Source organism: Channa argus, chromosome 8, assembly GCF_033026475.1.
Source record: "Channa argus isolate prfri chromosome 8, Channa argus male v1.0, whole genome shotgun sequence".
Classification (NCBI taxonomy): domain Eukaryota; kingdom Metazoa; phylum Chordata; class Actinopteri; order Anabantiformes; family Channidae; genus Channa; species Channa argus.
Genome location: NC_090204.1, coordinates 8,538,440 through 8,565,998, shown reverse-complemented (window position 1 = coordinate 8,565,998; position 27,559 = coordinate 8,538,440). Strand labels below are relative to the sequence as shown.

The 27,559-nt window shown below is 41.1% G+C and overlaps 4 protein-coding genes across 7 annotated transcripts in view; 3 read left to right on the top strand and 1 right to left on the bottom strand.

The window, feature by feature from the left end:
* Positions 1–4,197, top strand: part of notch2 (notch receptor 2) — a 43,601-nt gene extending 39,404 nt beyond the window's left edge. Inside the window, exons 34-35 of the mRNA XM_067514173.1 lie at positions 141–238; positions 791–4,197. Of these exons, the coding sequence (XP_067370274.1) occupies positions 141–238; positions 791–2,236 (1,544 nt within the window). The 3' untranslated portion in view covers positions 2,237–4,197. The remainder of the gene's footprint in view (positions 1–140; positions 239–790) is intronic.
* Positions 4,198–5,165: 968 nt separating this feature from the next.
* Positions 5,166–12,514, top strand: slc35a3a (solute carrier family 35 member A3a). Of its 2 annotated transcripts, none has more exons than XM_067514178.1 (8): positions 5,166–5,356; positions 5,722–5,931; positions 7,360–7,514; positions 7,648–7,770; positions 10,008–10,182; positions 11,656–11,774; positions 11,946–12,079; positions 12,200–12,514. In XM_067514178.1, exons 2-8 carry the CDS (start codon positions 5,736–5,738, stop codon positions 12,288–12,290), a joined length of 993 nt encoding a protein of 330 aa, XP_067370279.1. In that variant the 5' UTR covers positions 5,166–5,356; positions 5,722–5,735; the 3' UTR covers positions 12,291–12,514. The 2 variants fall into 2 exon arrangements, with proteins under 2 accessions (XP_067370279.1, XP_067370278.1); XM_067514177.1 differs by having other exon boundaries at positions 5,168–5,563.
* Positions 12,515–14,523: 2,009 nt separating this feature from the next.
* Positions 14,524–20,411, bottom strand: fam78bb (family with sequence similarity 78 member Bb). Of its 2 annotated transcripts, none has more exons than XM_067514179.1 (2): positions 18,340–20,411; positions 14,524–17,120 (listed from the first exon to the last, which is right to left on the bottom strand). In XM_067514179.1, exons 1-2 carry the CDS (start codon positions 18,714–18,716, stop codon positions 16,598–16,600), a joined length of 900 nt encoding a protein of 299 aa, XP_067370280.1. In that variant the 5' UTR covers positions 18,717–20,411; the 3' UTR covers positions 14,524–16,597. The 2 variants fall into 2 exon arrangements, with proteins under 2 accessions (XP_067370280.1, XP_067370281.1); XM_067514180.1 differs by having other exon boundaries at positions 19,481–20,411.
* Positions 20,412–20,577: 166 nt separating this feature from the next.
* Positions 20,578–27,533, top strand: rex1bd (required for excision 1-B domain containing). Of its 2 annotated transcripts, none has more exons than XM_067514182.1 (5): positions 20,578–20,721; positions 21,087–21,169; positions 21,467–21,671; positions 26,901–26,989; positions 27,224–27,533. In XM_067514182.1, exons 1-5 carry the CDS (start codon positions 20,716–20,718, stop codon positions 27,294–27,296), a joined length of 456 nt encoding a protein of 151 aa, XP_067370283.1. In that variant the 5' UTR covers positions 20,578–20,715; the 3' UTR covers positions 27,297–27,533. The 2 variants fall into 2 exon arrangements, with proteins under 2 accessions (XP_067370283.1, XP_067370282.1); XM_067514181.1 differs by lacking the exon at positions 20,578–20,721 and adding an exon at positions 20,761–20,914.
* Positions 27,534–27,559: the final 26 nt, after the last annotated feature.

Sequence of the window (27,559 nt, the reverse complement as noted above, 5' to 3'; positions counted from 1 at the left end):
AAGGCTTTAAGAACTCCAAATAATTACAAAAAATACAGTAGTTACAAATGGATAATAAAAATTGTCCACTAGATTCTAAATTCTTATTTCATTTCAGTTAACATGCTTCTTTGTCTTTTCTCATTGTTCCACCTTTTCAGGCAAATCTGCTCTGCACTGGGCTGCTGCAGTTAATAATGTGGAGGCCACTCTGGTGCTTTTGAAGAATGGAGCAAATCGTGACATGCAGGACAATAAGGTGTGTTTTTCTGTTTTCAATTAATTTTTTTTCAAACCTCAGTTTGTGTGCTAATTATGAGTACTGTATATTGAGTGGGGCAGCTGTAATAGAAAGTCATACAAAAAGAAATGCCAAAATTCCTTTCTGGAAGTAAAGTTAGTCACCCATTACAAAACTCATATACAAGTGATGAAAATATCATTATATCAATAAAAAAATTGACAAACAGTATAAAAGAATAGTGATGCAATTTCTGTTATGTTGTGATAAAGCGATCTAACCGATTTTTTTATTAGATGCACGGCTCCAATTTGCTGTAAACAAAACACTTACCTGCAGCTCAAGTTTTTTTACCATGTTGTGCCTCCTTTGTGCGGTGATCACACATGGAGATCAACCAGATTTTCACATGTGTGGACCCTTCTGACTCTGGCGATCTACCGTTGTGTGTTACATGTCTGAAATGCCAATCGCACAATGTCTGAGGCTGAATTTTCCTAACATTGTCCAGAGTTTCATATGTGAAACAGGCTAATGTTGAAAATGTTTTGTCATCTGTGGTTCCCTTAGGAGGAGACACCACTGTTCCTTGCAGCCAGAGAAGGCAGCTTCGAGGCAGCTCAGGTTCTCCTTGACCACTACTCCAACCGTGACATCACTGATCACCTGGATCGGTTGCCCCGCGATACTGCGCAGGAACGTATGCATCATGACATAGTTCGTCTTCTGGACCAGTACAATTTGGTTCACAGTCCTCACAATGGGCCCAACCACATGGGTGCAGGAGGAAACGGCTCGATTATGTGTGGGTCAAATGGAGCAGGCTTCATCGGTATGCGCCCCGGACAGCAGGGGAAGAAGAGCAGGAGAGGTGGAGGTGGGGCAAAGGTGGCAGGTGTTGGTGGTGGACCTAAGGAACTGAAAGACATGAAGGCAAAGAGAAGAAAGAAGCCTGCTGTAGGAGAGGGCCCGGCTGTAGGAGCTGGGGCAGGAGGTGGAAGTGGAGGAAGTACAGGAGGAGGTGGAGGCGTTAATGGTGTCAAAGCACCAGGAGGACTTCCAGAGAGCTCTGTCACAATGTCACCTGTGGACTCTTTGGAATCACCACACTCCTACACAGGCGACATATCAGCTGCTGTGTCCTCCACAGCAAACTCCCCTCCTCTCCTTAGCAGCCCCACCTCCAGACCAATGCTGCCCCCTGTCAGCCACATGCTGGGACAGCAGCAGGGCTGGGTGGGCATGACCAAGCACAGCTACAGCGGTCCCATGTTTGGCCTCGTACCTCACCAGATGGGGGGGTCCCGCTCTGCAATTGGCCAACACCATGGCCAGGGCCCGATGCTAACTCCCATGAATGTCACCATGAGCAGGGAGCAGCTGCCGCCCATTGTCACATTCCAGATGATGGCGCCCGGAGGAGGCCAGGCCATGCTAAAGCAGCCACAGCCAGGGCAGGTGCAAGTTACACAGTCCCAGGGACAGAACCAGGGTCAAAGTCACTCCCAGCAGGGGCCAGGCCACCTCCACTGCAACCAGGGTATGATGTACCAGATGCCCGAGCAGATGAGCATGACACATGGGCTCTCCCATGCCATGCAGCACCCCCACACAGTCAGCCACGGAGGAATTGAAGGTCAGTCTCGACCGCTGCCCTCTTATCCGCCCATGCAGAGCCCTGTGGATAAATACCCCACACCCCCATCTCAGCACAGTTATACCACCGCTGGCTCAGAGGGCACCACCCCAGGCCACTCTGCCCACCCACCTAGTGAGCACCCATATCTCACCCCTTCACCTGAATCCCCAGACCCTTGGTCATCCTCTTCACCGCACTCCAACTCGGACTGGTCGGACGTCACAACCAGCCCCACCCCTCTGGGGAACCCCCACCACGCACTGCCGTCATCACGCCACACACACATTCCAGAGCAGGTGCAGCTGCAGCCACAGTCACAACAGATGCAGCAAGCCTCACAGCAGCCTCAGCTCGGAAACATGCAGGTGTTTGCGTAGGCCGACCAGAGGAAAGCATAAAGAGACTGACGTTTGGGTTCTGTGTAGCTGAATATCCACACATACTCATTCAGTGCTTTTCTTTCTACGTTCTCCATTAAACTCATCCACCCTTTTATGTTTTTTTCCCTCTTCTTTGCACTTAAGAGAACTGTGTGTATATATTCTAAAACATAATTGAGTATTATCGGCTAGACATCTAAAGTTCTCAGCAAAAAAAGCTGTCTGTCAGAAACTGAAGTTAGCTGTCTGTCAGAAACTGAAATCAGTTTTCTGTGGAGTCCCTTCACTCCCAGTGTTTTCTGCTATCCGTTGGCTGAGTGAGGACATCTTTACTCCGTCTTTGGCACCTAAACACAAACTGTTAATTGAGGTATCATCGAGGAACTGCCGACCAGATGGTGGTTAGCTTGTATTGCATCAGAAAAACACACTGTTGAGATGGACACTGAAACAGAACCATGGACATTTTGCATTGATGTCTGTTTTGGAGGACATTATTTCCATCTGTTTGCTGTCAGTACTAACTCCTCATAACCATTCACTCTACGGTTTTTATACAGTGGGTCATGTTCAGTTGATGCTTTAATTGTCAAAGCAATAATAGCTAATTTTTGTCCTGCAGTCTGGTTTAATTGGCTAAATAGATAATTTTATTAAAAAATCTATTTGAATGGTTGAAAAGAGAAACACCAAGAAAATTACATCTTTTCCATGTTTTTTTTTTTCCAAGATTCAATAAGTGGAAATTTTCCTTTCAGCCTGAAGGTGCAGCAAGATTACCGAGTATTTACCATGTTTTGAAGACTGTTACTATTACAGAAATGTAAAATATTTTATTTGAAAACCAAATCAGGGTTTGTATAGACACAGTTCAGTGCTGTATTGTGATGTCTTTTCACAGATGGTGCCACTGTACTTCATGTGTTGTTGAGGGATTAATTCAGAAGGTTGACAAACTTTATGCAAACACATACATCAGTTTTGTCACACTCATTTTTTTTTTTTTTAGTTTAGCTTGTCGTATGATGAAATTTATAGACTTACAGCACATTTTGCTTGTTATTATTGAGCTTAATTTGGCATAGATGTTTTTTTTTTAAATAGATATTTTAAATATCTCTTTTGTTTTTATATGAAAACTGTTGACACTTCATGGGTGATTCTGAATGTTACAGAGATGCATGTTTTTACCTTTTTAACCTGCCACTTCTTAGTAGTTTCTCTTTCAAAATCATGTAACCAGTTTTGCCTTTTGCTTAACTACAATCAGTGTATCTTGCACCTTTTTAAATTGTCAAGATCCATAAACCAATTCTGGTGGTGAGTTAAGTGAGTAAAAGTATTTTTCATCTTCCGTCTTAAGGTTGAGCATCAATCAGCTTTGTGTAACTGCAGACAATCATTCACCATTGTAACTTTGGAACTTTTATAAAAAGGAAAATGTATCTTTTAAGACCAAAATCGTGTTTTGTTCAGCCAAAAATTTACATTATGTCAGAATTTCTGATGTGTCCTTGTTTGCAAAGGTCTTGCTCTCTGTAAAAAAATAGTTTTGTTTCTAGTTACTACAGTGTCTCTGTGTATTTAAACCAAATGATATTTCATCACTATTCCCGGTGCCTGACACTTTCTTTTGCTCAATACTATGTCCCGGCAGTTTCACAAACACTTTTACTGTTCATTGACGTACAATGCTTTTATTACGTTTTACCATTTACGAATTGTCACTTCCCATACATATGCAAAGCAATGCATTTTATGTTCTGTATATAAACATTTTTAAGTACTTTCATATGTTAACCAAATAGCCTATAATATACTTGCCGTATGAAGTAGTGGTCAACAAGTTTGTATAAGGTAAAAGACTAAAACTGATAAAAGTAAGTTGCCCGTTGGAAAACAAGAAACAAATGATCAGCCCAATGTGCTTACTAAAATAAACTGCAAATCTCCATAGATTTTTTTTGTATTTGCCTTTTTTATTATTCTTATTTCTCAAAGGCTTCATACACATTCTTGGTGGTAAGTTTTGAATTGATTAATAATGTTTTCACATTTGACAGCCATTGATCCAGTCATATACTGTAGGGTTTTCTTTATCTGAAGTATTGCTCAGTCCTTTAAAATATGAAGTTTTATAAGAATACAGTATAACATGTTCAACACAGCATCATCAGATTCCTTCCCCTAAATGTTGTAAGTGCATTCTTCCTCAGCGCAACACACTTCTGGTACAACCGAGGAGTACAATTTTACTGGCTTGTGATAGTACATACTGCAAAAAAATGGATATTAAACTTGCATCTGTTGGTCTAACATAACGTTTGCAGATAACGGGCTTTAGTAACAACAACTTAGCTTCTATCCTTCATTATATCTGGATCATCACAACATTAAAAATTAAATGAACATGTTTGTGCCACTGATTCAATAAACACCACTGCTTTTACTGACATTGTCCTACTTTAAAATGTCAACAATAATACTCATACTCATATTACATTACTTTAGAACAATGTAAAAACATAACAAGGTTGGGAATAAACACATGAATATAATATAGAAATATTAAATAATATGTTTAAATCTTGTTTGAACACATGAAGATGATTTAGAGTAGAATTGGTGTTTGGTCTGGTTTTGATCGTCAGTTGGACTCAGCACAGATGGATAGTACAGATGTTACACTAAATTAAACTTTGTGCAGTCAACAGAGAGAACCAAGAAAAAGGAGGGAGGATGGTGGACTCCGCGCCCCAGCCCTACTGCTTGATCCTCCCAACCCACTTTATATTTTATGGAGGTTTGTGTAATGTAACTTGTATTTATATTACAAATAAACTACAGGCTTAAACTCTGAGAACACTTGACCATCAAATCTGAGCGATGCAGCTTGTATCCGGTCCTGCAGGTGGCGCGCAGTCTCACAGGAAGCCTCGTTAAAGGGCCGAGGAAGAATTCTGTACACGGAAATCATTCAGGACTTTTACATGCGTGACTTTCTTTTTATCCTGTATTTTACTCTGTCTCCTTGTGAAATGGCTGTCGGTGTTGCAACATTCGGTGTGGAGAGAAGATAAGACAATGAGCATTTCTCGGCGGGCGGTAGATATTACGGTGAGGGTCAATGGACGTCAGGACCTGAAGTGCTGCTGTTTTGACAGCTGGGTTGAGCCTCCAGTACCTGGTCTCTATATGTTTGATTAAGAAAGCTGTAGAGAACAGGATCTGGGGTGCAAAGCCTATAGAAGGGAGGTGTTTTGTGTAGAGACACATAAATTGTGGAGCTGCTTTTTGCCACTGAGGGAAAAGGAAAGAAGGAAGGTGAGAGCTACTGTTAGTGGTTTGTTCTCTGCAGGGTTTGATCTTTTGTTCCTAAATAGCTTCCTGTTCTTACTGTGCTTCTGTATTTACTTCCAAACAACAATAGTTTTAACAGAATATTTTTTGGTCACTTATATTTGTCACTTTTCTGTATCCAGTTTCACCCCGAGCAATGGCCATGGCTTCATCCCGCCTGAAGTACCTCTCTCTTGGCGTGCTGGTGTTCCAGACCACGTCCTTGGTGCTCACCATGCGCTATTCCCGCACTCTGCAGGCCGAGGGCCCGCGGTACCTGGCCTCCTCAGCTGTGGTGGTGGCAGAGGTCATGAAGATTTTCACCTGTGTGTTGCTTGTCTTCAAGGAGCACAGTGAGTGCACAAGCACACAAGCTCAATACTCAGAGGAAGAGTACTTACCAAAAAAGTACTCCATTACAAGCAGCTTGAAATCTTTTTCTAAAGTTGATTTACTAAATAATTGCCCTAATAGGAGAGGAGTACGCCACTGAGACATTAATTTCTGTGGGCTTCAATTTTAGAATGCAAGATATGTCTTAAAATGATGTTTCGATTGAAATAGTCTCCCTTTTCACTCTCAATAAAACAATTTACAAACAAAGGAAAGCAGAAAATTATCACAGAAAAAGCTTGAAACCAGAGAATAGTTACATTACATTTACGTTTAGTCTTTTGCAGATGCTTTTATCCAAAGTGAGTTCCAATAGTACGAATAGTTGTTGACAAAGTTTCTGTAAATTGTCTTAAAAAATGAAATCTTTTAAAAATCTTTTAGCTCCTAGTATGGGGAAAAAATGGCTTTGATGTCTCGTAATATTCATAAAATCATGGCAATAAAAATATTTATTAAAGCGTTTCAAAATTAAAATAAAATATAAAAACAAAAATGTTTGCACAGTAAAGTACCACAAAAAGATTACATTGATACAAAACTGAGTACATATAATAAAATATAACATTGTTTTGGGCAGGCAAAAAACTAAGGATGAATACTTTTTCACTTACGTTATTACATAAGTCATACTTGAATTGTTTGAATATCACAGTTAAAACTCTAAAATTAAAACAGCTTTTGATACCTTACTTTGATCATCTTTTTTTGAAAATACAATATTGTCTACATTGAACAAGCTCATGTGCTTACATTGTATAAGTATTGAGGTTCAACCCTCGGCCTGACGCATCTGCAAAAAATGCTGATCAGGTTTTTCCTGTCATATTCAAACAAAAGAAACTAGGAATGTTAACTCACAGAGGTTTCTTTGAGTAGCTTCTGTCTTGATGACTGATGCAAAAACTGGTTTACAGAACAATCAAAGACCATCAGATGGTCCAGATTTTATAATAACAATTATTATTATAATAATAATTGAAATAAAACTTTTTTTTTTTTTTTAACACTTTTGGAAACCGTTTTGGAAAGGTGCTTCAAAAACGTATCTGTACCCAAAAGGTTTGCACTGGTTGTCATTCAACTTTTCACACTCACCGTCACATACAGACTCACACAGCGGTGCACTCACCGGGAGCAACTAACTTGGTGTTAAGATTCTTGCTCAAGGCCACTTTGACATGACAGGATTGTGACAGGAGCAGCCTGGAATCAAAAAAGTCCCCCCTAATGTTCATTTTTATTGTATTTATGTTCACTCATACTACAATCAGTCATACTACATCATACTACACTCACTTTTACTACAAGCACACTAGCCGCTGTGCACCAAAAGCACAACAAATTGAATCTATCTTTATCTAGTTTCTAACATTTTCATTTTGCAGGTTACAGCATGCGAGCTCTGAACAGTGTCCTGCGTCAGGAAATTGTTCACAAACCCATAGAGACACTAAAGCTGGCGATTCCCTCAGGGATCTACACTCTGCAGAACAACCTGCTGTACGTCGCGCTGTCTAACCTGGATGCAGCCACCTACCAGGTACAATAGAGCAAAGGTTTACATGCCATGTTGTAGAAAACACAAATGTGTGAATGTCTTTCTGAGACTTTTCACAATCAGAACATTATTCTTATTCATGAATTAATTTGTTTTCTCACCTTGTCTTTATCAGGTGACATACCAGCTAAAGATTCTGACCACGGCTCTGTTCTCTGTGTCCATGCTGGGACGCAGGCTCGGCGTCTACCAGTGGCTCTCTTTGCTGATTCTTATGGCTGGAGTGGCTCTTGTGCAGGTGCAGTACAGCATCAAGTCTCTGACGTGTTTCTCAGCAATTACATCATATAGTATTATATATAAGACATTTCATGCAATCAAGATTCTCTCTAGTACCCAGATAATCAGAATGAATTGCACTAAAATTTTATATATTTTAAAATCCTGGGAAAAATCTTGGGTATGTGCAGTGATTTAGTAGATTTAATCAAGTGTATTTCAAAGGTGCCACTTTGTGAAAACTTTGTGACCTTCTTAAAGACGTCTCCCTTTCACACAAAATGCTCCTTATTTTATTTGTCAGTTTCTTTCATAGCTTCTACCCTGTGGTGTAGGGTCCTGACAACTGTTAGTGTGTTTGTATGTGCGCGCAAGTGCGTGTGTTTAAGTGAGTACCAAACAGTTCAGGAAGGCCATTCTGTTGAACTCAATGTTTGTGTCCAGTTTGTTGTATGGTCTCCTGATTCATTAAGCCAAACAGTCTTTAGGAACCACAAGCAAGTCCAAAACCTGGATGACTGACACTCTGATTTGTCTCATTGTCAACAGAGGGAATCAGAGGGAATGAGCTTTTCTAAGAGATAATTCTTTTCATGTGAAAGCAAAGTCTGTTGTATTGGGTTTTATTTTATTAGAAAGATAAAAAGTAAATTCCAATTATATTTTATAATATGCACTCTGTCTGTAAATGTTTACCTGCTTTAGCTCAGGAAGAACATCCTCTTAGAAGTAGAGCATGTCCAGCAAACTCCAGTTATAGTCGATTAAATTGTTAACTTTCAGGTCACTACTGCGCTGTGTGGTACAGTGTCTAATCTCACCTTCTGAAGATGTTTTCACCACGAGAAAATTCTCTGCATGCTCCCCCAGCCTCTTTGAAGATAGCAGATTCCTTTTATGTACACAGAGTATTTGGAAAAAGTGCTCCCCTGTGGTTAGTTCTTTTAAATGTAAGAAGAAAATATGGCCAATGTACTGGAAACATGCCTGTTTTTTTTTTGTTGTTTTTTTTTTTAATTTATTGTATTATTATTCTCCTTCCTGTGGCCAGAAAGAAAAAAACAACTCTTCATTTACAGTAAAGATTAAATAAATAATGAGCGCTGAAATAGAAGGTTGGTTGCTAGTGAATACTAAAGTGTCAAAGAAGGAAATACTGTTGTGGTCACACCTCCTCCTCCTCCTTGGCCAAACAAAGAAAATGCCTCTCAGTTAGTATTACAGTAGGTATGGTCTAACTGCTGGCTGACAGAAGCACAATGGAGAAAAATGACGTGAAGTTACAACCTCACACATCTGCAGTGTCAGACATGTAAAAGCATTTACTCCGAGACTGCTCTGAGTGCAACTGGACTGTTCATTTATGCGTGATACCTACTGATTGCTAAAAGTTCAGATCTACATATCTAATATAATAGCAGCACATGGTCATAACAAGAGTAGCACCTACAAAGCCAGTATGTCACATTTTCACTGTTTCTTTTCAGGTTTGTCCTGTTAGTTCTCACTCTGCAGGGATTGTTTTGGGGGCAGATGGAGAAGATGGGAAGGTGGAAAACAAACAGCATCTTGTTCCAAAACAATTTAGATGCCATTTACCAGACTTTGTTCTGGTTTTGTTGTTGAAAAAGAGTGCAGTAGTCACAGTATTCTTCTTAGTCTGCACAACCTAAGATCATCTTTCTTTTTTGTGTTAACACCCATTTTCTTGCTTACTGCGGCACATATCAGAGGAACTTACGCGATGCAGCATTTTTACAAGTCTGCGCATTTGTGAACATGCTTTTGTATGAATTCCAGGCACCCAGCACTATAGAGTCAGATAGAGATTGGAGTCTGAGTGCTAACATCTTATTTTTTTAATTTATACCTGTACAAAAATCAAGATGTAAAAAAAAACGCTGTTATACAGGCAGTTGTGTGCTGGTCTACTACATGTTGTCATTTGGTGGATGCTTAAAGTGACTTACTACTAAAGTTCAAGGGTCTTTTTGCCCATAAGGGAATCTGTTAGCTCAGTATTTGAACACATGCATGTAGCCTTTGACAGTTTGTGATTTATAGTTTTTAAATTCTTGCCACTTACTTTCTAGTCTTTAACATTTAACTACAGTTCACTGTCTTCCTTAGGGGGTGGAGTTTGCAGTCATTAGATGGCTTCTAGGCTGTTTTTTTATGTGACAGTGACATTTTACATTGTTGTCAATTAACTTTCAAGCTTAAGGATTAACTTATTGTGTGTGTTCCTGCCTCCAGTGGCCCTCCGAGTCTGCTCCGGTCCCAGAGAAGGAAGCCCTGACTGCAGGCTCCCAGTTTGTCGGTGTGACCGCGGTTCTGGTGGCGTGTTGTTCAAGCGGGTTTGCTGGTGTCTACTTTGAGAAGATCCTGAAGGAGAGTAAACAGAGTGTCTGGGTCCGCAACATCCAGCTAGGTCAGTATTCTTCAGTCAAGTCAGCCCAAAGTACTGTACAGTCAGACTTTCTGACATTATCTTTAACAGCTTATCCTGTTCAGGGTCACGGGGGATTTTCTTGCATGTAAAAATGAAATTTGAAACTTGCCACGCTGAACAATAGAAATACCCTAAAATCACTTTGAGATTTCATTAATACAAATCATCAACAGAGGAATAAGGTTGTGAGATGTTATTGGAGACCGGTTGTAAAAAATGCCCAATCGCCATGTTACTGAAACAAGTTCTTGTGTACAGTTTTCTTTCTTCTCTGTACAGAGAGCCAGCTGGGCCCTTTACCTCTGATACATTTCTGTTAAGATGAATGTTCCTGTCAAGGTTATTTTTACCCAGGAAGGTGCAAGGCATGTGTTAAGTCTCCTGTGATTGCTGGTGGGAGCGTGGAGCTTTTCCATCTGCATTAAAACCTGGAGCCCAGACTAGAACAGTGAAGAAAACATTTTTTAAGAGTGTTGTAAATATGATGCAAAGAAAATATTAGTGATGTCATGTGACAAGAAATAATACCAGAGATTTCTTTGTTAATTTGTTGTTAATTGACTGTTCCTGGCTTTTTCACTGTTGCTCTGACAAAACAAGCAATTTAAAGATGTCGTCTTAGGCTCTTGGAAGATGTACTGGCAAACAAATAATCATCAGTTCATTGTCTAAACTGCTTATCTTGCTAGAGCTAGAGCCAAAGTCACCTGTCATTGAGTTGAGGTGCATTCTGACAACTATTTACACCCACACACCTGTAGGGCAATTTAAAGTCACTATTTTTTATATATAAATTATCTGCATATCTTTGGGCTACAGGAGGAAACAGTGGAATCCTTGGAGTACTCTCATAGTCCCTGCCAGCCTGTAGATGAATCAGCGGCTTTCCAACTGTTATGCTGCAGCACTAACCACTCCACCACCAAAACAACTACAAAAAGTGATGTGTTGATCATAAATGAAAATAAGTGTTCAGATTGTCTTTGTGATAAATATGAAGCTGGAGAGAATTATCAAATGTGGCTAGCCTGATACCATCACCCCAAAAGCTTTAATCTTTTTTATTCTATACAAAAACCAAAATATAAAACCACAATTTTGGGTATTGCAGAAAGTTATGTGGGAGATTGTTACATGGCCAGACAAGCCGTCTAAAGAACTGAAAAATGTTAGCGTGTTAAGCCGCATTATACATTTTACATTCAACTATCAATATGATGATATGCCAAAAATGGAAATGCTAACAGTCTGTGTTTATTTACTCTAAAGACATTAGCTATAAGCTTTTAAGTAATGGACTTGTAATGGACTGGTTGGTGGGTGACTGATCTCATTACTACCCAGGAAAGTCCTCCTTTCTGAACGCACCATTGTTACCTAATAACATACTAAACAGTTTGATTGGCTGGTCTATAGCTGATTTGTTTCTTTTTTATGTCTATGTGTCTCCAGGGATGTTTGGCCTGGTGTTTGGCCTTTTTGGGATGTTGGCCTATGATGGCGAGAGGGTGAAGGAGTCTGGAATGTTCCAGGGTTATAACAAGGTCACGTGGACCGTTGTAGCGCTGCAGGTAATAATCACTTCACAAATAGTGATTAAAAATTTCTCACCACAACTGTGAAATGTATTACCATGCCCCCGAGGGAACGGAGGACTCTTTAAGGTCAAGGATCAGACTCCCTGTTGGTCTTGCAGGTCATGCCTTTGTCCATCTGTGACTGTGTTTGTTGTTTTTTTACAGGCACTGGGCGGTCTGGTCATAGCAGCAGTGATCAAGTACGCAGACAACATTCTCAAAGGCTTTGCTACATCGCTTTCCATCATCCTATCAACTCTTATATCCTACTTTTTGCTGCAGGACTTCGAACCCACTGGGTAGAGAAAACTGTTACTATATTTCCTTCTGCCTCAATTCTCTAGTTTTTTGTAACTTTGCTATTCCTTCTATTAATTGCATGTTCTCATTCTTATAATTCTGTCTGTTGTCGTCTACAGGGTGTTCTTCCTGGGGACCATTTTGGTCATCGCAGCCACTTTCCTGTACGGTTATGAAGGCAAGCAGCCCCCCAACCCCAGCAGGGCATAGGACACTGACGGCTTACTACAGCAGCAGTAGGATGTCATGTTGAAGCTTAAAAACAGGCAGTGAAAAAAGAGGGGAAGAATATAGTGTTTAGCATATTGTGATGACGAGGAGGAGCAGAAAGAGAGGTGAGCAGGCTAGGAACAGAGGACAGAGACATAAAAAAAATTTGTTTTTTTTAAAAAAGCAAGCACAACACTGTGATGGGTCTCACACACCAAATGTGCCTCAGCTGGGAAAAAGACAAACTGTGGTGAAACAGGCTTGGATTGTATAGTTGTGGGGGTTTTTTTTGTTTTGTTTGTTGTTGTTGTTGTTTTTGTTTTGTTTTTTCATTTTTGCTACAAATACTGCTGTAGAGATCATCCTGGCTGCCACACCTCCAGAACTGAAGATATATTCTAGACAGGACCAATTGTATTAAGGACCTGTTTGATTAACATTTCCATTCACCGACTATGCACACACGACCTGCTGTATACAATAAAAGAGGCAGTCAGGAGTTTCTAAATTTAGTTTCACGTCGCATTTTTATAAGTAATGCAACATTAGCTCTTAACTGTTCACCTCAGAGTTGCAGTATTTAAGGCACTGACTGTCAATGGTTTCCCAGCCAAAAGCATCTTTAGAGTTGTTTCTAACTGCAATGAACTTTTCCAGGCATTGCGTACTCTAAAGCTGTCTGCAATACTGTGCACAAGGAAAATGTTTAGGTTGCAAATAGTCAAGGTTGGTGTTGGGCTTAGAGCCTGCAATGAGGTGGGGGCATAAAGAGTCTTCAATACCACAAGAACCTCTAGTTCTGGGTAGTAGCAGTGATCATAGCTACCATAATTTTATGAGTTTCATTGCTTTTTTTTTTTTTTGCTTTGTTTTCTTTTTTAGCTATTTTTAGAAAGTTAGTGTTGCCAGGCAACATATAGTTACTGGGATGTCATTGATAACATACAGTGTTTCTTATTGAAGTGACGACATCTTCCACTGTATTATTCTGATCTGTCTAATCTGGGTTTATGAATAAAATGAAACGGGAATAAATTAATCTTCTGAAATACTGTTTTAGGTTGTAACACGTGGAAGTATGTAAGTAAGATTTTAGTACTTTAAGTTAAAATTGAATTTTTATTATGTGGGATTACTGAGCGACTTGAAATTATAATACATTTGGGTGTGAACAGTAGCACCATTTAAATTGTAACCTATAAATCTAAATACCTTGCCTGTTTAAGTTATTCATTAATTATACTTCAGTTTACACTATCTGGCTCTTTCTATATCCTGTGCTTGTGACTAAATATATATTTAGTTGATTCTGTGGCAAGGTAATCAAAGTGATTTTTGAATGTGACAAAGTAACCTTAATCTGTATAATTTCTTTTTTTTTTTTTCATTAAGTACTTTTCTTTTTGTTGGGATAATGCGGGTATAAATAATAACTTTATTATTCTAATTACCAATATGTGAATCTTTTATAAAAGAGAAGTGTTTCTTTTAACTTATTAATTGTATTACTGTGTCTCCGCCTGGCTTCTACCATACAATCTAAAAACAAAACAAAACAAAGCCTCTTAGCCCCAGGTTTTTTATTCTAGATGAACTTTTTCAAAATTGTCCATCTGCCATGACACCTTAAAAAAGCAAATTCCATAATGTGAATAAATTCACACTTTGATATATTTGGCATTTGTTTTAATGAGTTTAAAAACACTGCATGCAAAATCCAGACAGTCTGAGAGAAAGGACTAAATGGTCGCCTTTCACGTCCTTCATATAACACTGTAAAACACCATCACCCAGTCAATGTCAAATAATCACTGCATTACACTCCAGTCAGTCAGCGGGACAAACAGGAATTAGCAAATCAAGTTCCTCACAAAGGGTTGTGTCCCACTCTACATCAGGCACATCTGTTACTGTAAAAGACACTTGAGGCCCTGATACACAGACTCTGTGACCTCGTGGTCAAGTATAAATGCATTTTGTTAACACTTTTTTCAATGGGGCAACGTGAAAAAAGTCTGCACCTTCAAATCCTTTTACCCTATAAAAGCCTCCCTTCTCTGACCAATAAAGATCACCTAAAGTTTCTCTAGCTGGAACTGCTGCTCTAGATGTTTCCCTTGATTGTCAACATGGGGTCTCAGCTTCTATTGACTTCACACTGCTCTTGTGTCATGGCTACAGTGCTGTCAAAATATCCACTGTCCATGTGCCTCTTGCAGTAGGCAGAACAGACCTTGTGATCACTGCTCTAGTGTCTAAATGAATCATTTGTGTGTGTGTGTGCACGAAGGCTTGTTCGGTTTGCACCAAGAGTAAGCAGCATGGGTAAACTGAAAGTGGTTACACCATATTATGTATGTACCATATTTGCAGAAAAGAAATGCAAACCTACAAAGCCTACAAGCCTCTAAAACAGTAAGCAATGTTTTAAAATTCAACATAATATTCTGTAACTGTTATTCTGGTTTTCATTTTCAGTCATAGGGTTTTTTGATTTTTGAAGCGTAATGGCACAAAAAACTACCTCTGTGTGAACCAGATACTTTTAACGATCAGGTCACTCAAATTACAGTGAAAGCAAATCGTCCTTTCTTGAAGCGGTCTCACGTCATGCAGTTTTGGTTTTGACTGGGATGATTTTCATGTATCTGAGGCTTTTGCTTCCATTTCTGTGCAATGGAAGTGGTGGGAGAGCAAAAAGTACATTAAAATATTATAGATCAGATATTTCCATTTTAGCCCTTCTATCATATAAAAATGTATAGATAAACATGTAAACAGAGTTCCTTAATATATTGGTAAAATATTCATTACCATAATCCTTAGAGGATGAATCCTGATTTGAGTGAGTGATAGATTTTCTTTGCTATGATGTTGATATTATTTTTTTTTAAAGAAATCTCAACCATCACTGGATTGTTGAAATTTGCTGTAGATATTCACGGTCCCCCTGAGGATGACTTGAAGAACTTACTGATCATCATTAGCTCCAAATAAGTTCTGACATAACTCCTGCCAAAACGGATATTTCCATTGTGCTAATTAGATAGATAGAGATTGTGGTAAATGTGCCTCACAAACATGAGCATTTTAGCATTGTTGTTTGTGAGCTGACATTAGCATTTAGCTCCAAGCACTGTTGTACCTTAAAGAATCACTAGCATAACTTTAATTCCTGGTTAAATGTAGTTTTTCGAAGCTGTGATGACTAAAAACAAATTCCTGACCGATAGTTTAAAACCTTAACACTGAAAATCCACCACCTTCATGTCTAGATGGAGACGTTAAATTTTTCTGTAATTTGGATGATCTGATTCGCCTTGTGTGAATACAGCTCTCTTTCACTACAATCATTGTTCTCTACTGACTGAAAATACACACTGCAGCTACTGAGAGTAGACTCACTGTATTACAACCTTTCTTCCTTACTTCACAATTCTTATTATTAAAGACAGGGGAAAGGCAAAATGTTTTTACTGTGGAAGGCTGTCAACAACACAGGCATCACTGGCTTTCAAAAGGCAGGGAGCAAGAAGCTCTGCAGCTTGGATGAACTGGCATTTTGTGATTGAAAAAAAAAACTGCTGCAGGGCTTCAATTTATGTCTGTGTGTACGTATGTCTAAGCCCAGTCTGTGATCCTGACATTTTCTGTGCTATGTAAAAAAGCAAAGTAGCTCTGAAGGTGTGAAGTGAGTGTGAGAGGCAGTATGGTGTGACGAAGCAGCGAACCTGGACCCAACCCTGGGACTCCGTTAGAGAAAACACATTTCCACAAACACATGCCACTTGTGGAAAAAAAAAAACCTGCAGCGATGCCATTCTCCTTGGACCTATGTGACACAAACACTTTCCGTAGTCACACTCTACAGTACAGATCTGGCCAGGATTGTCATTAAGGCTGCAGAACCTTTTTGAAACATGGCCTGTGTTCAGGCTCGATCATTTCGTTCTAGGCCTGAGTAGCTACAGTACAGGTTTGTATTACATCTTCACTCACAACACAGGTGTGTTGGGCTGCAGGAAGAGCCTGAACACCCAGCAGCCAGCCTACCAGCAGCTCACCAGAAGTAGGGACTGACAATCTTTGTGAATAGTCAAAGGCAGAGGTGGGGATTTAAGGCAGTCGTCCCCTCAAGATTTTACACACAAAAGTCTGCTACTCTGATTTGTGTCAGCCTCCTAATACATTTTCAATTGTTTTATTTCCCCTGTCTTTTCATCTGATTATCGTGTTAGCCGTTTCACTGCAGAAGTGGACCACTCTGATATGATATAACAAATGGCCAATCAGATGCTCTCAGTGCTCTACTTGGGTGGTATGACAACAAGCGGAGGCCCTCTCCTTGGCCTCCACATCAAAACCTGGGCATCATTGGCATTGGGCCTCCCCATGGCATTAGAAGGAACGGGCTCCATGCGGGTCAGCACCCGGGGCTGGTCCTGGTGCACCCGACCTACGAGCCTGGCCCTGGAGCCCAGAGGCATGGACGGATCCACAGCGATATCAACCCTCATTCTCCACTTGACAGTGTGGAGCAGGATCTTTTCCCTGGATGTGGTATTGAGCGCCACCAGCCAGGTGGTGAAGCTCTGGTCCCTTTTAATATTAGTGAGTAAGGGCGTGTTAGATTCACTAACCGGTACAGCCCAGGTGACACTTGGGTAGAAATTGTCATTCATGCTGACGATGAAGCGGGATGGCTTGGAGGTGGGTCCAACTATGGTGACCGTCTCGGTTGTGTTTCCGTACCAGGGGTAGCTCACACCGTCTGAGTCACTGATGGCCCTCACCAGGCCCTCTCGCAGCTGAGGCAGCTCCCAGCTTGACCTGGAAAGAGACAAGGTTTTTGGGTAACTTTGTGTAATTCAATTGAAAGACAAAGTCTGGATCTATGTTCTATCCCAGAGGCGTACAGGCACATACCAGAGAACAGTCCTGCGTCACTACAGCAACGCAGCTTACTTCCGCAAATTTTCAGCTCTGTAAAAGCTCTGTCAGTCACTTTTACTGATGTAAACTGAAGGTTTCTTCTTCTGGATACAAAGTGTTAGAGATAAAAAATAAAATAACAATAAAAAATAGCATTTTTTGAGTTTTTCATACTGAAAATAACCTTTCCTGAGCTAAAGACTGAATTTGCCAATAGTCAGGATTTTCTGCATGTTTTTTTTTCATCACGTTGTATATTAAATCATTTTTGAGTATGGTGAATTTTATTTGTATTTTTTTTTTCAATTTAGTGTAAATAATTGACAGATTACTAAAGAAAATTAACCTTTGTAAGAAGCATCAGTAAACAATCCTCAGTAACTATGTTATTGATATTAGTTACACATTTAGTTTGCTTGCATACTGCATAGCTATTACACGTAGCTAGTATAAAAATGTGATTTCTTTTGACAAAAAAAGTTTCTAAAATCCTTTAAAAGCCTTATACAGACATAGGCTTGCAATGAAACAAAGCTGCCTGTAAGTGGTATCCGGTGGCTCAGTATGTTAGCGGATTATCATCATCTATTATTTGTACCCTACAGTTTTTGTCATGTTGTTGTGCTTTCATGGCCAATCTGATGACACCCCAACCCAAATCCCACCTTCTCAACCCGACACCCTCCCACTCCATAAACACAGTAGGATTAAACACCCCCTCAAATTTGCCTTCTAGATAATGTGTGTGTGTGTGTATGTGTGTGTGTGTGTGTGTGTGTTTTGGGGATGTGGGGGAGGACGTGTCTCCGTGGGCACATTTGAGTGTGAGAGCAGCAACTGTTGTTTAGCTCCTCTAATAGCAGCTTTTCTATTTAGGTGCCAAAGTCACAGGAACAGAATCTGTCGGTGGGCGTTTGAATGAAGGAGGCTGACGAGCACAGTTAACCTGCTGCGTGCACAAATGCTCCTCTTTGCCACTCAGTGTGATGTACAGGCGTGACCACGTTGTTGTACGGAGTCTGCAAGCATGAATTCAAAGCCTCGCTCAGGCTACAGGGCAAGCAGTATCTAACAGCACGTCACATGGGTGTAATGAGGACACAGGTGGTGAACTCACATGCCGATGTCTCCGTAGGTGTTGTAGAACTCCATCTGGGTGCACGCCTGAATCCAGCCCACCACCCACGTCTCATTGCGCGCAATAGGGGGCATCACAATCCTCGCCGAGGCTTTGAAATAGGGCGTCTTGTATCGAAGCACTATGGGGGAGTTCTCCTCGATGACAGTCGGGCAGTGGTCTATGGTGGCGGACAGGTCGTACACCACGATGTTCTCCCGTTTGATGCGTGACTTGTTACAGGCTATGCTCTGGATGCAGCCCATGGCTGTGTAGGTGAAGCTGATGGTCAGGAGCAGCCAAGTGAGCCTGACAGGCCTGGAGAACGGCACAGCTGACTGGGACTCGACCAGTGTCAACACTATGAGGCCGTGCATCAGATAAGACTGTAAGGCAAATGTGGATGCTACCACGAAATAGGCCTTGATCAGAATCACAATAAGGCTTCAGTGAGTGGAGACAGATATGTTCGGTGAGACCAGGACCCAGGTTCAATGCCTCTGTCAGCAGGCACCCGCCCTATAGGCACATCAACCGGCTCCAGGGCAGCTGCTTTGTGTTTGACCCCTTACTCTGATCTCTCTGGTGGCTGCAAGCATGAAGAAAAAGACCCTGCAGGGATTAATTAAGTATCACGTGAATTAGTACTACAGGTATGATCGTATTCTCTCGACTCAAACAGAACAGACCGTCTGTTGCCGAGTGGCTTCTCCTTAAGGAACCCCTGCCCGTAACCTTTGATCCTCTTCTTCCTTCCCCGAGCTGTCATGTCACAAGAAGCGTTGGGGGACCGGCGGACACCCGGGCGCCGACAGGGGGACCCGGTGGTCGGGCGGCGAGGCTCGTTGATGCGGCACTGTACATGAGATGTTGCTGCTGCCTGTAGCCGGAGCGTCAGCGCTAGAGCCCGTCATGCCTGTCGACTCGATGAGAGATAACCGGTGAAACAAATAAAACCTGCTAGTCGGAGCATCTGTGATGGGGAAAAACAGCTTCCTCTTGCAGAGTTAGATGTTACACGCAAGTCGTCCGCGATCAAAACGAGCTGCACACACATACACAGACTGTAGACATCTGTTCTAGACTGATGAAACAATGACAGTGGGTTAAAAACGTATCAGATAAACATTGTCATAGTAACCGTGTAGAGGAGCGTACGCCGCGTTGCATCCTCGTTTGACGGAAGCTGCACGGCTGTGTCGCTGTTCAAGCTGCGTGGTGCTGAAGATGCTGAATGGACCAATGAACGGCAGAGGGAGACTACAGGGATAGGAGCGCCCGCGTCTGCAAGCTAGCAGTTTTTTGCAACCTATTTCCTCCATATTGGAATAATGCTTTCTAATCCCCAAAAGCCAAAGCAGACCAGCGGCGGATAAGCTGTAGAAATGCTGCTGAAACATTAGAAGTAACGAGAAGTTTGTGTCTCATTGTCGAGATGAGTTTCACTTTATTTAGCTCACACGTGATGTTTATTAAAAACACATGGTCTGTTGATAGTGAGCTATCTTTATGTACATAGTTGGGATGAAGCGCATATAGGGGTGCAGTCAGCTGTCCGCCTCAAAAAAAAGCATTGACCTAATGTCAGTACATGTCAGTCATAATTTTCATGTTGTGATTACAACTCCAATTTGTGACATGAGCTATGAAAAACAAAATACATACGTAACACGCTAAGTACATGTCGACTGTCTTTAAACGATTTCCAAAGTCCAAAGTTATTACGCTTAACGTTTAAAACACACAAGATACTGTGCTATAGTATAGTATATGGCACAATTATAGGCCTACCAGCTGGGTTAAAATATATAAATCATACAATATGTAGATACAGCAAGCTCTAAGCCTGAAAATTATTATTATTTTTATTTTTTGCAAAATAACAACACTAAGTATGTACATTGTAGCCAGTATTATATAGGTCCTTAAAGTGTATCCTGGTTTATTAGCCCGTATGGTCACAGCATAGTTGTTGTAATTTGACCATATCCAGAATAGGTCTATTTATTGATCTATATTTGTACTCTTTACGAGTCAGTCTGCTCTTGGTGACTAGGTAAAAACAGTCTAATATGCAAAAAGAACGGTCCCTCCAACATTGCAGTAATTCTACATGAAATTGTTAATAGAGTAACTGTGTTTAAATATTTTAATTAAACAAGAATGACTCACTTCCGTCATTTCACTCCACTGCACAATCTTTCCGGTTATTTTGCGGAGCCTTTATTTTGAAACACCAATAGAGTTCTGCCTTCTCACTTCCGGCTGGGAGCATACTCAGGCTGCTGATTCAAATACAGAAATAAAGCAAATTGCACAGCAGGAAGTCCGTTTTATAAAGTGTGAGATCTCAGTGGCTGTTTTTGCGGACATGTTATGATGGTTAGCAATTTGCATTTTATTCTTCATTATCATTCAACCTAACAGTCGCTCGGCGTTGACACATGTGCTAAGCTAGCTAAGCCGAATGCTAACCTGGTTACTGGCAACACGAATAATTGGCTTCTTGTCACTGTTTGACTCTCTAACGTTATTGTTGGAAAGCAGGAAAGGAATTCAAAAAAACCCTGTTTACGTAGGTATAATTTAATTAGAACCTGTTTGCTACAGTATTGGCAGCTGTTCGTAGATCATTTAGCCTATTTGATTTCTAAAATATAACGACAAATATCCTTCACAGGCTCTTGCCTTAATAAAAGCCCAACTTTGCACATTTATAGGAATGATTTTATGCTTCCTTCCCGTAGGTCTCTACAGACTTTAAAGACCTGATCCAGAGGTTTTACTATCTTCAGTCCGAGCGAGTAGAGACGTATCGTCTCTTTCAAGAGTAAGTTTGCATCTAAGTGATAAAATATGGCCTAAACTACACGCTGCTGTGAAGTTGCTGCAAACACAATACACACATCTTTTCACAGTGAGATTTTGGGCTTTTCCAGGGAGGACCTTCTTTAATTTAGAGCAACCTAACAAACAAATGTATACTGTATTTATGTAAATTTATTAGTAGTAGTAGGGTCCCTTTTATGGCACTAATGTGTCAGCTATTACCAAGGAGAAAAGTGTTTGCCTCATAGATGTATACTATTGTTTATATTGTTGTTCTGGCTGTTTCCCTCACTTCCAGAGGACACGAGGCCTACCTGAGGACAGGGCCCCATTATGACTTTGACCACTACCGGCAGCTGGTCCATGAGATAACGCAGGCCTTCTGCGGCATCTCCAAGGAAGTGCTGGAAATCAAAGGGAGGCTGCACCATGAATTTGACAGGCCAGACCTTTCAGAACATATTGAAAAGCTGCAGAGCAAAGAGAAGCAGAAACTTGAACTGGTAGGAAATCCACTTTTTATATTATCTAAAGTCCAGAAGGGAACAACTAGTGACCGAGATACATTTTTAAATGTACTCTCAAATTCATTTGTTTTTACTGTAGACTGAAAACACTTGGGTTTGTCATCAAAAGATGAATGTGAGACAACAGATCAACATTTCAGCTTTTACTTCCTGGTATTTACATCTTGATCTGACTTAGAGTATTATTTTGCTGCATGATGAAGAATCTCCCAAACAGTTTGGTTGTATCTTTGTTTAAATTGGCAGCCAATTTGTTTCTATAAACTTCTGAGTTCATTTTGCTGCTGCCATCATGTGTTACATCATCATTGAGAATTATGAAGCCTGTCCCAGAAGAAGCCATGCAAGCTCAAGCCATGACATTACAGTCATGACACTGTGTTTCACAGCTGGACTTGTATATTTGAGATCATGAGCAGATCCTTTCTTTCTCTAACCTTTAGCCTTTCCGTGGAGGTTACACTTTGTCTCATCAGTCTGTAAAACTTACCAGACTTTTTGAGACCTTTCTTCATGCTAATGAGTGGTTTGCATTTTCTGGTGTAGTCTCTGTACTATTTTTTGTCTTACTTAACAGCTATCAGAATGTTTCTGTTGTCAACTGGTGTTGTTTTCCTTGGTCTACCCGTTCGACGTCTGTTACCAGTGGTTTGTTTCCTCTTCAGGACATTCTAAATGCTTGTACTGCCTATGGCCAATGTTTGTGAAATGGCTCTGATTGATTTTCCCTCATCTCTCAGCTTCACAATTGCTTTGTTTTCACCCATAGACAGCTCTCTGGTTTTCGTATTGGTTACACCTCTTAAGTATAAATACAGTCTGAACAGGCAAAATCCAAATCTCAAACGGAGCGTCGCAATTCAGTGCTGTTTATTGTTTGAATAATGTCATAAGACACACCTGGGCAATAAAACACACCTGTCAGTCATGTTCCAATACTTTTGCTCACAAGAAAAATGGAGCTATCAAAAGGTGCTATCTTCTAAGTTGTGCATCAGATCCACATGTGAATACCTGAAAATGAAAGCTCAAATGTTGATCTGTTGTCTCAAATACATCTTTTGATCTTCTTCTTCTTTTCCTTTCGGCTGTTCCCTTTCAGGGGTCGCCACAGCGAATCATGTGCCTCCATCTAACTCTATCCTCTGCATCCTCTTCACTCACACCAACTAACTTCATGTCCTCCCTCACTACATCCATAAATCTCCTCTTTGGTCTTCCTCTAGACCTCCTGCCTGGCAGCTCCAACCTCAGCATCCTTCTACCGATATATTCGCAGTTTCTCCTCTGAACATGTCCAAACCACCTCAATCTGGCCTCTCTGACTTTATCTCCAAAACATCTAACATGAGCCGTCCCTCTGATGTACTCATTCCTGATCCTGTCCATCCTCGTTACTCTCGAAGAAGAACCTCAACATCTTAAGCTCTGCTACCTCCAGCTCTGTCTCCTGTCTTTTCTTCATCGCCACTGTCTCTAAGCTGTACAACATCTCTGGTTCATTTCATTCTCGCTGATACTCTTATCACACAACACACCTGATACTTTTCTCCACCCGTTCCAACCTGCCTGCACTCGCCTCTTCACCTCTTTTCCACACTCACCGTTGCTCTGAACCGTTGACCCTAAGTACTTAAAGTCCTGCACCTTCTTCACCTCTGCTCCCTGTAACCTCACCATTCCACCTGGGTCCCTCTCATTGACACACATGTATTCTGTCTTACTGCGGCTAAGCTTCATTTCTCTGTTCCAGAGCAGACCTCCACCTCTCTAGATTTTCCTCCACCTGCTCCCTGCTCTCACTACAAATCACAATGTCATCTGCAAAAATCATAGTCCATGGAGATTCTTGTCTAACCTCATCTGTCAGTCTTTCCATCACCAGAGCAAACAAGAAGGGGCTCAGAGCCGATCCTGGATGCAGACCTACCTCCACCTTTAACTCCTCTGTCACACCTACAGCACACCTCACCACTGTCTTACAGCTCTCATACATGTCCTGCACCACTCTAACATACTTCTCTGCCACTCCAGATGTCCTCATACAATACCACAGCTCCTCTCTCGGCACCCTGTCATATGCTTTTTCTAAATCTATGAAGACACAATGCAACTCCCTATGACCTTCTCTGTACTTCTCCATCAGCATCCTCAAAGCAAATACTGCATCTGTTTTACTCTTTCTAGGCATGAAACCATATTGCTGCTCACAAATGCTCACCTCTGCCCTTAGCCTAGCTTCCACTACTCTTTCCCACAACTTCATTGTGTGGCTCATCAGCTTTATTCCTCTGTAGTTGCCACAGCTCTGCGCATCTCCCTTGTTCTTAAAAATTGGTACCAGTACACTTCTCCTCCAGTCCTCTGGCATCCTCCCACTCTCCAAGATCTTGTTAAACATACTAGTCAAAAACTCTACTGCCACCTCTCCTAGACACTTCCATACCTCCACAGGTATATCATCAGGACCAACTGCCTTTCCACTCTTCATCCTCTTCAACGCCCTCCTCACTTCACTCTTACTAATCTTTGCTACTTCCTGCTCCACACCAGTCACCTCTTCTACTCTTCGTTCCCTTTCATTTTCTTCGTTCATCAACTCTTCAAAGTACTCCTTCCATCTTCCCATCACACTCCTGGCACCTGTCAATACATTTCCATCCTTATCTTTAATCACTCTAACCTGCTGCACATCCTTCCCATCTCTATCTGTTTGTCTGGCCAACCTGTACAAATCCACCTCTCCCTCTTTAGTGTCCAACCTAGCATACAAGTCCTCATATGCTCTTTGTTTGGCCTTTGCCACCTCTACCTTCACCTTACGCTGCATCTCCCTGTGTCCTGTCTTCAGTCCTCTCAGTGTCCTACTTCTTCTTAGCTAACCTCTTTCTCTGTATACACTCCTGAACTTCCTCGTTCCACCACCAAGTCTCCTTGTCCGCTTTCCTCTTTCCAGATGACACACTGAGTACCCTCCTACCTGTCTCCCTGATCAAATTAGCTGTAGTAGTCTAGTCATCTGGAAGCACCTCCAAACCACCCAGATTCTGTCTCAGCTCCTCCCTGAAAACTACACAACATTCTTCCTTTTTCAACTTCCACCACTTCGTCCTCTGCTCTGCCTTAGTCCTCTTCATCTTCCTCACCACCAGCATCATTTTACACACCACCATCCTGTGTTGTCTGGCTACACTCTCCCCTACCAATGCTTTACAGTCACTGATCTCTTTTAGATTACAGCGTCTACACAAGATGCAGTCTACCTGGGTGCTTCTGCCTCCGCTCTTGTACGTCACCCTATGTTCCTGCCTCTTCTGAAAGAAAGTGTTTATTTCAGCCATTTCCATCCTCTTTGCAAAGTCAACCACCATCTGACCTTCTGCATTCCTGTCCTGAACACCAAACCTGCCCATAACAGTCTCATCACCTCTGTTCCCTTCACCTACATGCCCATTGAAATCTGCACCAATGACAACTCTCTCACCTCTGGGGATGCTCTGCATCACTTCATCTAACTCACTCCAGAATTTCTCCTTCTCTTCTAACTCACATCCTATCTGTGGGGCATAACCACTCACAACATTGAACATCACCCCTTCAACTTCCAGCTTCAGACTCATCAACCTGTCTGATACTCTTTTCACCTCTAGAACATTCCTCACAAAATCCTCTTTCAGTATAACTCCTACTCCATTTCTCTTCCTATCTTAACCATGGTAGAACAACTTGAACCCTGCTCCTAAGCTTCTAGCCTTGCTACCTTTCCACCTGGTCTCCTGGACACACAGTATGTCCACCTTCCTTCTCTGCATCATGTCGATCAACTCTCTAGCCTTCCCTGTCATAGTACCAACATTCAAAGTCCCTACTGTCAGTCCTACATTGTTAGCTTTCCTCTTCTCTCTGCCTACGAACACACCTTCCTCCTCTTCTTCTTCGTCTTCGACCAACAGTTGTCCAATTTCCACCGGCACCCTGTAGGTCAACAGCACCAGTGGCGGTCGTTGTTAACCCGGGCCCAGAACAATCCGGTATGGAAGTCTTTGTCACGATTCGCATGTTTGATTTGGCATGTGTTTTACGTCGGATGCCCTTCCTGCCACAACCCTCTGCATTTATCCAGACATGGGACTGGCACAAGAAGACACTGGCTTGCATTACAAATACATATTTTGATGTTAAACCCAAATGTTTTCAGTCTACAGGAAAAGTAATGGAATTGTCCTCACTGTTCCAATGCTTTTGGAGGGGAGTGTATGTATGATATTGCTTTATGTAACATGACATAGCAGTGGGCCTGATGTTCTATCTGCTCAGACACATATTTTTCAGATATTATACACATATTAACATGCACTGTTTTTACTGGATATAGAAAATGAAGGTGATATATAGACAGGTTTTTAGAATAAAATTAACTAATGAAAACTGTCAAATTCAACAATAAACTAAATATGTATGATGATAAATTTAATTTGTACCTTTTAATTTGCAATTTACTGTAATTTTTACTGTCTTGTTAAATGTTAATACTGATTAATAATCATTTTACTAAAAAAGTAACATCCACTTTTCCTGCCAAAACTAAGTACTTAAGCACTCAAAAATGAATGTAGTACAGACTATTTTATGTTAAATGTTTGATGTACTTCCTCTGTTTTACCACAGAGAGGCAGAGTTCTTACACATAACATTTCATAATAAAAGTAGGTTTTGCCATTGACATGTTAAAGGTTCAGCCATTGTTTCTATGCTGGCAGCTCTCATAAATGTGTAATAGGTACAGTGTGCCACTAAAAGAGAAACTGTACATAGGTAATATTTTTTCAAACTCTAATTCAGTTCACTTTAAATCATTCAGTAATGCTGCACTGTTGTGCAGTGCTTTGTCAGTGAAAAAAATATAAGCTCTAGTGTGGCTCTGATTTTCATCATGGCTTTACGGAGAAAGTTTGAGTTTGACTGGTTTTAAAATGTTACTGCTTCACATTCTTGAAAAGCTCTCATCTCATACATCTGCTGTTCAGAGGTGATGTATAGCTCTTTTGTATAAAGTTTTACACTCCTCTAAATTGTTAACTCAACTTCCTATCTGCCAGTAATGTTATAAGGCTCCTATTATCTCAGAGTCCATCCTCTGTCTCCGTTTCATCCTCTGCTGATGAATGGTTTGCATAAATCTTATCTGATGCGCCTTCTCAACAGACAGCCAAGCTGCAGCTGGCCAGGCAGCGGGCCCAGGATCACCCGGAGGACGAAGACTGTCAAGAAAAGATTCAGGAGATAAAGCACGAGTAAGAGCAGCTATTACCTCCCTTTCCATTTACTGCGTTAGCTCCCCGCTGACTTGTTCCCTCACTCACTAACCTGTTCAGGAGCTCAGGTGCTTCCTGTGTCACTCTGTGACTCTGTGCCTGTCCTTTATTACTACTGCAGGTTTAGTGAGTTGTGAAAAAAACTGACATTCATAAATACTGTAAAACTGTAGTTTCCATACAAATGTGTGTCTGTGTTCTTTCCTTGTTTAGAATCATCAAGAACAAACAGGCTCTGAGTGAGATCATGCAGGACTTTAAGTATGACTCTGAGGAGGGTAACTGACCGGCTGCCATCCTCTCACATCACCAGACAATGCGAGAGGCCGATAGATTGACTCAGCCCTGCTGCAACTTCCATCTCCCCAGCTGAATTTATTGATCACCCACTGGCTCCACCCTGCATGCTGCTGCAGTCTTATTCATCCCAGGGGACTTTTCACATTGTGTTTCTGTGTTGCCATTTGTTCAATGGCTCAACAAAAAATGCTCATTTGTAATAAAATTGTGTGTAAATGCTTCACTTGTTATTGTAAAAAGCTAATCCAG